Source organism: Hylaeus volcanicus, chromosome 6 (assembly GCF_026283585.1).
Source record: "Hylaeus volcanicus isolate JK05 chromosome 6, UHH_iyHylVolc1.0_haploid, whole genome shotgun sequence".
NCBI classification, from domain to species: Eukaryota; Metazoa; Arthropoda; class Insecta; order Hymenoptera; family Colletidae; genus Hylaeus; species Hylaeus volcanicus.
Window position 1 is genome coordinate 15,638,754 of NC_071981.1, and position 12,401 is coordinate 15,651,154.

The window sequence follows — 12,401 nt, forward strand, 5'->3', positions numbered from 1 at the left end:
CGACCCAATATTCGCGGTAAAGGTTAACGATTACAATTTCGACGCACGGTTGAAGCCGTAAAGGTGGCACGGATCGGTTACGACAGAACGACCGCGGAACCACAAGTGGCAGGAAACGCGTACAGAAACGTTCTTGATAACAGCTGATTACGATGAAGCTCGCCCAGACGCGACGAACGTTGCACAAACGAATCACGTTTTACACGTTGACATTTCCGTCCTGCAAATAATTGCAGCAACGGAATTAAACGTGCGAGCAAAATTTGAAGAAAAATTGGAACTACTAATCCTTTTGGTGAAGTATGAATAACGAAGTTTAATAACTACACCACATATATCTTTTGTTGTTACATATTTTGGTTGGAGGCAATTTAAATTGAGTTGTTAAAGGTGTGACGGAACCAGGCTTTCTAGGGAACCTAACTTTCTGTTTCGATAGAAATGACGATTTTTACATGCGAACTTGAGCCATTAACGACGAACTAGCATCCTTTTCCCATTTTTGTACGATGACATTATTGTGATTGAAAAATCGAATACGAGTAATGAATAATCAAACACGATTAGTAATTAGTGAATCATAAGGCACACTTAACGACCGCTGCGTAATCGGACACGATTAGCATTAAATTATTGCAAATTACTGATTTATGATTGAAGTAAAATTTTGATTATCTAATAAAAAATGGTGAGAACCATTGATAATCGACCATCAAAAAATGTAAATCACAATGTGAAAAAGTAATTTACCCTCTACCATAAAAAGAATAACAATTATCGACGAAGTTGTACTCTTTCCCAAGATAACCCGATTAAAACAGAAACCGCGAAATCGCCCAAAACGCGAAAGTGTTAATCCAACGATTGCGAGTGACGATTAAAAATGTAATCAGGAAGTAATCACTGGCCAACTCCGCCGTGTATTATTACCACCGGTTCCCGCCAAAAACGACAATTCTACAACACGAACCGTTTTATCTCCGATCCCGTCGGACCATCCCAAAAGAAACCACCAACTGGTCCCCCACGAATATTTCTTTCGTTCTTAACGATACCGTTTCCTTTCATTTCTAACGCGATCACCCAAGAACTCATTTCCTCACGACACGTCCAGAAGCTGCACGTGCCGTGTAAATAACTAAATCAACGAAACGTCCCACCTTCCCCGCTATTCGAGGCTCGAGAAAAGTTATCGTCACTCTTTTCAACCTGACTCTCCACTATCGTACCGAAATAGTACGTCATCGTCAAATACATACATAAACATACCGACGGAAACCATCGAGCAACCGCTCGTACCAAAGGTCAGCGTTCCCCGACACCCTTGAAGGGCGTAAGAACTAGGGATGGCGTGAAAAATCACTGACAGTGATTTTCACGGTGATCACACAATCACGATCGCAGTCGTGATTAAACTTCGATCACGACCGTGATCCGGAAGATGGCGTTTCAGAAGCTTTGATTGCTTCTCTTTATTCAGTGTTTAAGGTTTAAATACATTCCTTGTTACACTACTGCGTGGTTCTTGTATCAGTATTAGTCTCACATTCCGTTTCAGAAGCGTATTTTTTTGCGTATTTTGCTTCTTTATTCCAGTGATAAGGTAGGGTTAAATTCCTTGCTACACTACTAAGTGATTCGCCATCTTTTACATATCGCCTATTATTATCGCGTTTCAGAAGCGGTTCATGTTAATTGTTATCGTTAGTGTCTCGCTGTCTTCCTTTAGCGGAAATTCAAGAAACTACAAATGAGTCAAATTTAAATTGTAGTAAAATTATATTACCATTGGTTTTCGATCATATTATAATACATATATAATCTAAGAACAACATCATTTATGAAAAGGGAAAGAATGTTCTCTACCAATCAGAAACGATCACGAAGAATCACGAATCACTGTGAAAAATCATTGTGATTGAGAATGAACGTGATTGAATCACGAGTGATTCAAAAGTAACAGTTCACCACATCCCTAGTAAGAACCCTTTGTACGGAGGCCTTCTTCGGTTTGAAATTCTGATCGCGCAACCATTGCTGCCTTCTTGGAATATCTATCGACACAGAGTTAATCAGTTCTGACAAGTTATCCCTCGATTAACCCTTGAACCTATCACAACGTGTGAGGCTCGTGGTACAGAATTTGAGTCGAACATGAAAAACACGAGTCAGACGCGTCGTATGAAAGAACGCAAGGAATTTTATACCTGATTATAGCATTCACCATCCTACAGCAAATCGTAGGTCAAAGGGTTAATAAATACCGAAGATTAATTTGCTCGAATCAATTCGAAACAGTCGCTTCGTCTAGATTCTAGCGTAAAGTGAAAGTGGTACAAGGGGGACGAATACTCGTGGCTTGTTCTTAACCTCCCGAGAAACGAATTTTAAATGAGTTTCTCTTCTTACTCCAAATCGAATACGCACAAAACAAAGCAATTTCGACCTGTAAATTGATTTCAACATAGGAATACACTGTCTCGCTTTAATATGGTACATTTTTTTTATTTTAAAAGGTCCTCGCGAGTAACGACAATTTTGATATGAAAGCAACCGTATGCGTATGCATGTACCACTATCCTTCGAGAGGTTAAATAAAGTGTCAGAGAACGGGAACAGTGTTTCACCCTATCTGCTTCATAACACCGCGCACGACAGAGCCGCGGGTTTACGGTACGCACTAAAAATAGCGGTACCCATAAAACTGCTCGGTGAAAATCGCCACGAGACCTCGGGGACGTGGCGTACACGAATCTACAACCGTCGTGGATAAACGAAACACGGTGACTCGCGTGAGAATTAATCGGAATTTCGCGTTTAAACGGAGACTGGACTCGGCGAGAAAGCGATCCGGAGCGAAAAAGCGTGTCGTCTCGATGGTAACAGTTCCCTTCACCGAACACCGACACAGTCTGTCGCGAGGACAGTGAACAAGACGGACGTAAATCGTGTCACGGTACCCGCGTTATGTTGTTCGTCGCGTGTGAATATTTCTAACGTCGAGATAAACGTTTGGTCGTAGGGGAATACTCACGATATCCGTGGTCCGAGTGACAGAAGGCTCGTCGTTACCCGTGTCGAGATGGTTCATCTTGGAACGGTTGTTTACGCTGCGGCAACACTTGTACGGACGTGAAATCACCACTTTACCACCGTGTCATACTCGTGCATTACTCTTGTACACGGATTTCTCGGTGTACCCGTTGATTTTCACGCATAAAATCGTGCGATCACGCGTGCCTGCGCTCGCGGTCGATCCTTGGAATCCATGACAGGTACGAGCACGGGTATGACCGTGGGCCGCATGCGCCGGAGCAGAAGTTATCACGCTCTGCCACCGAGGAGACAGACGGCTGATACGTGTAGACAAGGCCGTGTTCAACGCGTACCGTGCCCTGGGGCCGTTTCTAACTAAACTTTTCGGAAGACGTTCCCTAAAATGAAGAAGGAATTCCTGTACGCGAAGTACATAGACGAGACATTTTTGCTACATTTATGGTAGTAAACTAGTTCTATTCCATTTTCAGCGCGTTAAATGTAAACGTTTATGTTAAGAAAGGCTTAAATACTTCGAAAAACTCTAGTACCGATAAGTAAATAAAATTCAAGCAACGTATTGATGTATGTAATGTATTAAAATTATGAAATGTATTATCTTGAATGTAATTATATAATATACGCATGCATTATATACACACATGTGTTACTTGAACTTTCGCGAATTTTGCGACAAGTGGAATATTCTCAATGGTACATGAAAAATATATTTTTACGTATAGAAAGATATGCTCGAATTATCCACATTTTTCTAAACATTAAACAGTTTCTTTTACATGCTCATCTGATTTTTAATGCGCCTCACCCCACCACCAAGGATCGCGCCCTTAGATTGGAAAACACTGGTTTAAGTGGTTTGGTTAATGGCGTCCCTTCCTCTTCTTCTCCGCAAACGTGTATTACATCTATTTCGCATCAGTATTACATTTATTTACTTCATTATACGTAACACAACTCTAATGTAAATAACAATTATAATTTTCATGAAAACTATCACCTTGAGTGAGGAAAATCTAAACTCTTGAACACAGTGTACAATTGAATCGCGGATCATAAAAGCGCGCTTTTCGGCGTTTAAATGAAACCAATTTTTTTATATAATAATTATGACTTAGCTAATAATATGAGGAAGTTGTGGGAAATGTTCAAGTCCAAGTATTCGCCATGTACAGTTTTATATGGTTCCCTGCGTTTTGTTTTTATTGAGAATGATCAATGTGCGAAGTACAAGTTGGCCAGCCATGTTTTGTATTTACAGCTGCGGCCCGCTCTAACTGAAGAAACGTAAACAGCGATGAAGATGACTCCTAATCGTAAATCCAAACAATAAATGTTATCGATATCCGAGACGTAACTGTGATAAGGTTAAATCGCTTGAGAAAGCACGAAAACTATACTTACTATTCTTTAAATCAAAAATAAAGTCTCAAGAGTACGAAGGTATGATATTATAACCTAATTCAGAATCTCGCGTTCCCCAAAACTATAGCTTAATTAATTCCTTATCTATTCATAAATTTTAGTCGAAAATGTTTTACTTGCTGCTAAAAAGTATGATACCACATCGTCTTAATATTTACGATAAACGTTTCGACATCGGATTTAAGCTTTTTTTTTATCAATTCCCATGTGACACCAACCAATACTGAGACTTTTTTTTTCTTCTCGATCGAACTGGTCGTGTGAAAGTGATCTCACGACCTCTCTACTTGGAGACATTACTAAGATTACAATTCTAAATTAACGAATATAAGATTTTACTTTTATTTGTAACATGACCCCTGCTCAGCCATCATCTCATCGCACGTGGACATTGAAAAAATGATCAACAATTTAAATCACATATATACTTTATTATGCATACGAATAGAGAGACATAATTTTTTTCCTTACAGTGAATCAAGACATTATCTATTCATTTTCATAGCTGTCAACAAATGTTTTCAATAATCTATACTTCATTGCGCGCATGTTGCATCTATCCTCGATGTTCAGCGATACCTATGTTTTTCTCGTCATATTGATACCGAAGAGGTGGTTTTTTTTTTTCATCTTATAAAAAGAATGAACGACGTTGTCAACATAATGCACAGCGATTAAATACAACGCTACTCGGAACTTGTACATTTGAAATTAAAATCTATACCGATATACGAAATAACCGACATCGACCTATATGGAAACGAGATTTCTATTAAAATCGGATCAAATAAAATTGTTTTACAAAACAGTTCTAAACACAACGGAGACGTTACGATAAAATACAATGGACGATATGAAAAATTAGACAACAAAAAACATTGGCACAAACAGATCTCTTCCTCTTGGTACCCTCCGTTATTTCTTAGTCACTCGCCGGCTGATCCGAGTATACCAGAGAACTGCTCGGCATATGCGCCGCAAAAAGAAATAATTTAAAAAAAAGTCATATTCATTATGCATTGGGATTACTCATTTACAATTTACGGGGCGAGACGTTATTAACATCGTGTCTCGTACAGCCCGCTTCGGCCTATGTATCTCACCCATTTTATAACATCATGATCGGAATAATTTAATTTGGACTCAAACACTTTCAAATAACGTACTTTAAATCCAGATGGCGCGAACGGTACTTCAAAAGTCATCGATATCGGAGGCCGCGTCCACTTCTTTTTCGTATCAGTTTCAAGTAAATCAATCTCTGCGGATAACTGAGTTTCCTTCATACCAGGCATGCGTTTGATTTTCCATACAATTGCGTTTTCCGACGCTTTGTACTTCGCCTTTCCTTTCAAACAAATCAACTGTACTCCCGCGGTATTCAGCGGTGTCGGCACCCTCACTTCGATCTTTTGTCCCAGCAAGGATGGCTTGAAATTTGATTTTAAAACTGCTTTCACTTCCATCTTTGTGCGACCCACCTCGCGTACCAATGGAATGACACGGAATGGTAATGATATATCCTTAGTTGTACGATATCTGGAAGATTGACGACGGATGTTTAAAAATCCTAATGTCTGGAAAATATTTACTTTGCTATGTATTTTCTCTTAATATTTGTACCTCATCAACTCGAATTCACCATCAGCTGGTATGAAACTAATAGCATGTTCAGTTTCAAATTTACTGAGCTTCACGCATTGATGAAATTGGCAGTCATCGATGACAACGACGGGTTTACCGGATCTAGCGCCGGTAGGATCATCTCCTCCGCCTCCTATACCACCTCCACCCTTCATACCCTTAGATTCCATAACAATTTTATCATTGATTCCAAACTTGCATTCTGGCATTCCAGACAAGTAAGATTTCATTACAACCTATTATGATAAAAATATGAATTGCCATTAGGACTTAGAATATTAGAGTATATTATATAATAATTAAATTTTTTAGTAATAACCTTTCCAGCAACGTGTGCGCTAAGCACTTGCCCTTGAGGACTCATTAAGAGATTCACAGATTCGAGAACATCCAGGAATAACTCATTGCGTCTATACTTAATACCCTCTCGTCTCCATCCAATCTGACCAGTTACTTGCGATGTTATTTGAGCTTGTTCTTCTTTGGTTGCTGATTTTACTCCTTGTTGAGTGATGAATGTCTTTAATACTCCGGTATCACAATTCTGAGGGTATCCAAAATCCAAAATTTCTGTACAAAAAATGTTGGTTATTTTTCAACATTTAACAACAAGCTAATGATACTAACCATCCAATAATTCGTAAATTAATACGAAGTTATTCTTGATGTTCTCCTCAGAAATCTTGCCAAAGTATGACTGCATGACATCAATGATTTTTAACAAGAACTCAAATACCATTGCTGCGTTAACATTTTGTTTAGTAACTGCAGCCAACCAAATGTTGGCTCGTTTTATATGGAAGAAAGATGTTCTTGCAATGTTGGTAACAGGTGATCGTACTTGTTGCCTGGCATGGATAACATTAACACGAAATGCATCGACTGCATTTCGTCCAATGTCATCTCGATATACTCTGGAGATGAGTACTTCTCCTTTATGATTATATACAAACAAACCCCCTATCATCTTGACAGAGGGTGATATTTATTGTTCCGACTACAACCAACCTACAAAGCAAATACTTATTAATTACATGCAATACAGAACCATGCAAAGCTTGCTTATATATATATTTTTTTATAAAAAGATATTCTATCTATATAAAACATAAAAAAATTAGAAAATTTTATTATCTTAATCAATTGCAGAACAAACAAGCAATATTATCAAACTTGATGTTTTAATTCAGGGCAATAAAAAATATAACTTATAACGTAGCACAGAGACATATACATAAAAAAATGTATAAAAATCGATGAATGTAGATGATTAGATATTAAAGTCGTCGTTAGAGAAACTGTATTAAATTCACTTGACGGATGCAAAGATAAATTTTGAAAAAATTGGAGCATACATTCATCTGAACATTGATGTAAAATATTCTCGTCTCGAACTCATTTGGACAATCAAATATAAATATACGTGTACAAGATAACGCCCCTTTTCTTAAATGACATTTGAGGTTCTCTGATATGTCTTATAAACGGTTAGTATTATTGATCGGAAATGGAACTGCTTATACCAAAGATATTGATATTATTGAATGTTCTTAGATAATTCTAAAATGCAAATACTGGTAAATATGAATTTCAGTACCATAAAAGATCACTTACGCATGACTCTTATTGCGGATAATAAAAATAAGCGATACTAATTCGTATCGACCACCGAAATGTACGGTAACAGTACCAACCTACTGGTACAAGTGCAACTATCAAATGACGAAAGCAACACCCACTTTTCCGTACTACGTACCTCGGAGACGTACCGTTAAAATAAATTATCTGTAAACCAACAACTGTCTTTCGAGATATATGACAATTTGTTGTTTTTAAATTTAAATACAACTTTGAACTGTTTCATGTATAAATATATCGGTCATATATTTATAGGGCAAATACGGTTGTTGTATTGATTTCAAAACCGGTAGTTGTACATTTACCTGTATAATCAATATTAAATCAAAATACGATAAAATTGACAATCTGCATCTGTAAAATGATTTAACAATTATATTCTTTCATTTATTTCTCAAAATAGTATTTTGTCTATGATAAAAACAGCTTTCGTGATCTAACAATGAATGCATACAGAAATGCCACTGCTCACTAAGCTGCTCTGTGAGCGGGTCAGCTTACAAATTTTTCGCTCCCAAGCATAGTTTATTTTAATATTTGCGTGGCGCCATTGGTGGGCAAACGCCCAAGTTTGTAGTGAAAAAAGTTCCTACTGCTGCTACTAGATGGCGCCATGAACTAAAGGGTTTGGTGACCCCGACGTGATCTCTCCAATCAGCAATGCTGGTTTCTATGCACTTATCCTGGACAAATTTGTGCGTCTAACGAGACATTACTGTATCCCTACAAAACCAATATTAGTATAGCTTGGTATAGCTCAGTGATTGGCTGCTACCAAGGAGCGGTCGCTGTATTTGAGAGCGAAAAATGTGTAAGCTCATCCGCTCACCACCGCTCACAGAGCGGCTTAGTGAGCGGTGGCCTTTCTGGTTGCACCAATTGTGAGGTTAGAATCGTTCTCAGCAGTCGACATATCGATTATCATTCGCTGGTCTGGTCAGCAACAACGCTGGCAGGGCGTAGAAATTCTCGGTATGTTTTCGACTTGGTATTTGTTCGTTTTCTTCACATTAAACGACTCGTGAAAGCCTGTTAAAGTTGGTTTCGCTTAAAATGAAGCGTTAACATTATCGCAAAGAATGGCGCAATCTATTTTCGACGCCTTAACAGGTAAAACTTTTCTATCATAGAAATAGGTGGGGTTAACCAACAAGTATCCTATTTATCTTTCTCACCGAAGGAAAATCGAGATAGGATTTTACGCACTAAAAATGATCGCTTTATCGTACTTTACAGCCGTATCACTGGACAGTCCTTCTGTGCAATCATTATTGGAGTCTCAGACTCTAATAACTGAGGTTGAGCACTCAGGTTGGTTTTTTAATAAAGTAATTTTGATAACCTATTAACATGTTCACTATGGTAAAGGATATACATGTCCTGTATCGTATCATCGTTTTATGCAAGCTATATTTTATTTAACCCATATTACCAGTTAAGATATCTGCATTAGAAGTGTACCTAGTGTAGGAAATAGTGTATGAGCCCATTCTTATGATATTGTCAACATGAATGTATAGAGCAAAGCATATCTGAAAAGTCTACAGGCTGATTTACCAAGTACCATTAGTTATGAAAGTACAGTATATAATATAAGTGAAGAATCTGTAAAACATATTTGCTGTGTACTGCCATGTATGAAAGTCCAATAATATATATTTGACTAGTATTCCAAAATATTAAAATCTATGAAAATTACTACCACAGTGAATGTATTAATTGATTATTTTTAATTTATGAAACATTGAATGAAATGAATCTGCAACAAACATTTTCATATATTTTATTTATATAGCAATAGATCAAGATGAGGAAGATATATTTCAGTGTGGAAAATGCAAAAGTCAATTTACATCATTGCACATGTTTGTATTGCACAAAAGGACACACCAAAAAACGCACGAGGAAACCATAGATTTGAGTCAGTTTTTAGTGAATGATGAAAGTCAACCTGTTCATACAGAAGACAATGATCAAGATGCGTCACAATACAATCCACAAGAAACATTTGTTCAAGATGATCAACTCAGTGAGCCAATTATACTCGAAGAATCAGACATGCTGTTCAGGTTAGCTATAAATGGTTAAATTCTAATTGTATATATCTAGATACTTTCTTTATAATAAATAGTATTTCTTATATTTGTTATAGTATGGATCAAGAGGGTGCTAGTTATTTTACAACAGATTCCTCATTTAGCGTTCCAATTATACTGAGTTCTGAAAGCTTGGATACTTTTGCAAACTCTACTATTCCAGCTGATAATGAGCCTCTGAAGGATGATTCAAACGATGTACCTCATGTTTTACCAAGTGATATTTCTGAAGATCATGTCATTAATCATTCAGAGAAAATTGATGTATCCATAAATGAAAATTCATTAATGGATTCAGATACTATTGCTAATCAAACACAAAATTTAAAAGTATATATTTCTCTGAAATAATAAATCACTTTAAACGTGATTTGTCTGGTTTCTCTAATAAAAATTTTCAATTGCAGTACAAATGCGGTTATTGTAACAAACAATTTGCGAAAAAATTTTATTGGCAACAACACGAACGTTCTCACACAGGGGAAAAACCATATCAATGCGTTGTATGCGGACGTGCGTTTGCACAAAAGTCTAACGTAAAGAAACATATGTCGTCCCATAAAGTTTGGCCTGGCACTGCTATACACTCCTTACCACCCGAGGTATTGAACATTTTTTTATAAATTTGTAATTCTTTTTTTGCATCTCCCGGTTTTAATAGTTCATGAAATACCGATAGGCACCTCCGGATGGAAGCATAGATCGTACCTATCACTGTCAGTTTTGCAAAGAAATATTCGATTCGTACAAAGCTCTAAAGGGCCATCTTATAGATTCTCACTTAGCACTAAAAGTGTACAAATGTGTGCAAAGTAACTGTAGTATGATGTTTTCTGACCTTGAGGATTTTTTGGAACATACTCGCAGTCACAAAAGATCAGAATATCGTTGTCATGTGTGTGGTGGAGTATTTAATACTCTGTCTGATCTTGGGCTTCACCAATACACTCATTCCGTCCAAAAACAAAAGACAACAGAGAAATACTACTGTTGTTCCGTTTGTAAGTCCTGCTTCTCGAATTTGGAGGCTTTGCAACATCATACCGAAACCACAACGCACGATTACGCCTGTCTACATTGTGGAAAGAGTTTCTTGATCGAACGATTTTTACGGCGTCATTTAAAAACGCACGCTTCGTCTGCGCGGTTTGCCTGCGAAGATTGCGGGAAGGCCTTTAAAACTGAGCAATATTTAGCCAATCATAAGTTAATACATAGCGAGGAGACACCGTTTCTATGTCCAGTGAGTAATTTTACGGTCGATTTAAAAAATCGTAAAATTTCTTCACATCCTTAATATAATTTTTTTTTTATCATAGCACTGTTCAGCTAGATTCAAAAGAAAAGATCGTTTGGGTCGTCACATGCTAATTCATGATTTAACAAAGAGATTAAAGTGTCCCTTCAGAGGTTACTTAGGTTGCATGAGTGAATTTTCGCGACCTGATAAATTAAAACGTCACCTTTTGACGCATAGCAATATCAAAAGATTTAGTTGTAGTCATTGTAATCGTAATTTCCATCGGGCACAAGCTCTTAAACATCACGAAATGAATAAGCATAGTTTGAAATGCGAAATTTGTTCACACGTAAGTGTCATGCTATAAGTGAACTGATAAACGTTAGCGAAAGCGGAAGCTCACTTTTTAAAATATTCTTTACAGGCATTTAAAACTAAAGAGCAATTATTAACTCATAATTGCGATCAGTCGAATGATACTAAGAAGCACACGAACTCACAGTTACCTAAGAAAGCTTCTGGATCATTTAAGCCAAGGAAACCTACTCCAAAGAGACAAACATCATCAAAGACTGCAATTGGACTTGCTGATAAGGAGAAACTAGAGAAATTTAAGTCTGACGAAATACAAAGAAAAGTAAGAAAAAATGTCGTATGTTTAATTCAAATTATTCATTTCGAAATACAATGTTTTAATCGTTTCTGGCGTTTTAGATTACCTCCGAAACGTTAAAGTCTGATGACTACAAAGACGAAACATGTACCAAAAAAGTAGAGAATATTTCTATATCAAAAGAAATTGGTTCAACGATCGAAGCACTCATCAGATCCGATGTAGCGGACAATGAAATCAAACGCAACATTGACACATACTCTGTACAACAGATAGGCGAATAGAGTTTTTAAATATATTTTTTAATTGTATTTAAATTATAACATAGTATAGATTGTAGATAAGGTGTCATAGAACGTGCAATGGGATCATTGGCAAACTGCAAGTTGCATTTTATAATAGCATATAATATTTTGTAGTTTACATATCTGTGATAATTGTATTATAAAATATATTAATATAAGTAACTTATATCTATCTTAAGTATTTTTAATGTCGCCTTCCTTAAGTTGTTTGGAATTTATAGATGTATTAAAAGAAAAGGTGTTTGTATCAATACAGATATTTAATTCAATTCAAACCAATTTCCCACACGACGACTAGTAGAAATTAGATTTATACCATACTACTAAATTGATAAAGGATACAGTGATATTGTACTGTGTAAAGACTAGGCTGTAATCATAAGATA

General features: G+C 36.7%; 3 protein-coding genes and 1 long non-coding RNA gene across 9 annotated transcripts in view; 2 read left to right on the plus strand and 2 right to left on the minus strand.

Moving 5' to 3' along the window:
• LOC128878020 (calmodulin-binding transcription activator 2) overlaps nt 1-3,748 on the minus strand; it is a 90,082-nt gene extending 86,334 nt beyond the window's left edge. For 2 of the 5 annotated variants that reach the window (XM_054125795.1, XM_054125791.1), the window contains exon 1: nt 3,035-3,747. The gene's annotated coding sequence lies outside the window, so the exon portion shown is untranslated. Of the gene's footprint in view, nt 1-3,034 lie in introns of all 5 variants that reach the window. The other 3 variants (XM_054125792.1, XM_054125794.1, XM_054125793.1) reach the window with 3 other exon arrangements.
• LOC128878024 (uncharacterized) lies at nt 1,809-5,126 on the plus strand. The gene is made up of 2 exons (XR_008457335.1): nt 1,809-2,956; nt 3,023-5,126. It is a non-coding gene; the product is annotated as an uncharacterized LOC128878024 (long non-coding RNA).
• Nucleotides 4,890-7,891, minus strand: LOC128878023 (AP-2 complex subunit mu). 2 transcript variants are annotated; one of them, XM_054125804.1, is made up of 5 exons: nt 7,738-7,891; nt 6,751-7,131; nt 6,443-6,693; nt 6,103-6,359; nt 4,890-6,018 (listed from the first exon to the last, which is right to left on the minus strand). In XM_054125804.1, the coding sequence occupies exons 2-5, from the start codon at nt 7,088-7,090 to the stop codon at nt 5,538-5,540; spliced, it is 1,329 nt and encodes a 442-aa protein (XP_053981779.1). In that variant the 5' UTR covers nt 7,091-7,131; nt 7,738-7,891; the 3' UTR covers nt 4,890-5,537. The 2 variants fall into 2 exon arrangements, with proteins under 2 accessions (XP_053981779.1, XP_053981780.1); XM_054125805.1 differs by lacking the exon at nt 7,738-7,891 and adding an exon at nt 7,479-7,496.
• A 790-nt stretch (nt 7,892-8,681) lies between these two features.
• Nucleotides 8,682-12,187, plus strand: LOC128878135 (zinc finger protein 341-like). Its single transcript, XM_054126059.1, has 9 exons — nt 8,682-8,871; nt 8,998-9,072; nt 9,557-9,830; nt 9,914-10,187; nt 10,265-10,459; nt 10,537-11,100; nt 11,177-11,446; nt 11,522-11,734; nt 11,812-12,187. The coding sequence occupies exons 1-9, from the start codon at nt 8,841-8,843 to the stop codon at nt 11,992-11,994; spliced, it is 2,079 nt and encodes a 692-aa protein (XP_053982034.1). The 5' UTR covers nt 8,682-8,840; the 3' UTR covers nt 11,995-12,187.
• Nucleotides 12,188-12,401: the final 214 nt, after the last annotated feature.

Excerpts from the sequence above, each read along its gene's own strand:
- LOC128878023 (XM_054125804.1), bottom strand. The coding sequence starts at position 7,090 with ATGATAGGGGGTTTGTTTGTATATAATCATAAAGGAGAAGTACTCATC. Across the intron at positions 6,694-6,750 it reads AATTTACGAATTATTGGATG|AAATTTTGGATTTTGGATAC; the intron begins GTTAGTATCATT and ends TTTTTTGTACAG. Across the intron at positions 6,019-6,102 it reads GGTGAATTCGAGTTGATGAG|ATATCGTACAACTAAGGATA; the intron begins GTACAAATATTA and ends TCAATCTTCCAG.
- LOC128878135 (XM_054126059.1), top strand. The coding sequence starts at position 8,841 with ATGGCGCAATCTATTTTCGACGCCTTAACAG. Across the intron at positions 10,188-10,264 it reads ATCAAACACAAAATTTAAAA|TACAAATGCGGTTATTGTAA; the intron begins GTATATATTTCT and ends TTTCAATTGCAG. Across the intron at positions 11,735-11,811 it reads CTGACGAAATACAAAGAAAA|ATTACCTCCGAAACGTTAAA; the intron begins GTAAGAAAAAAT and ends CTGGCGTTTTAG.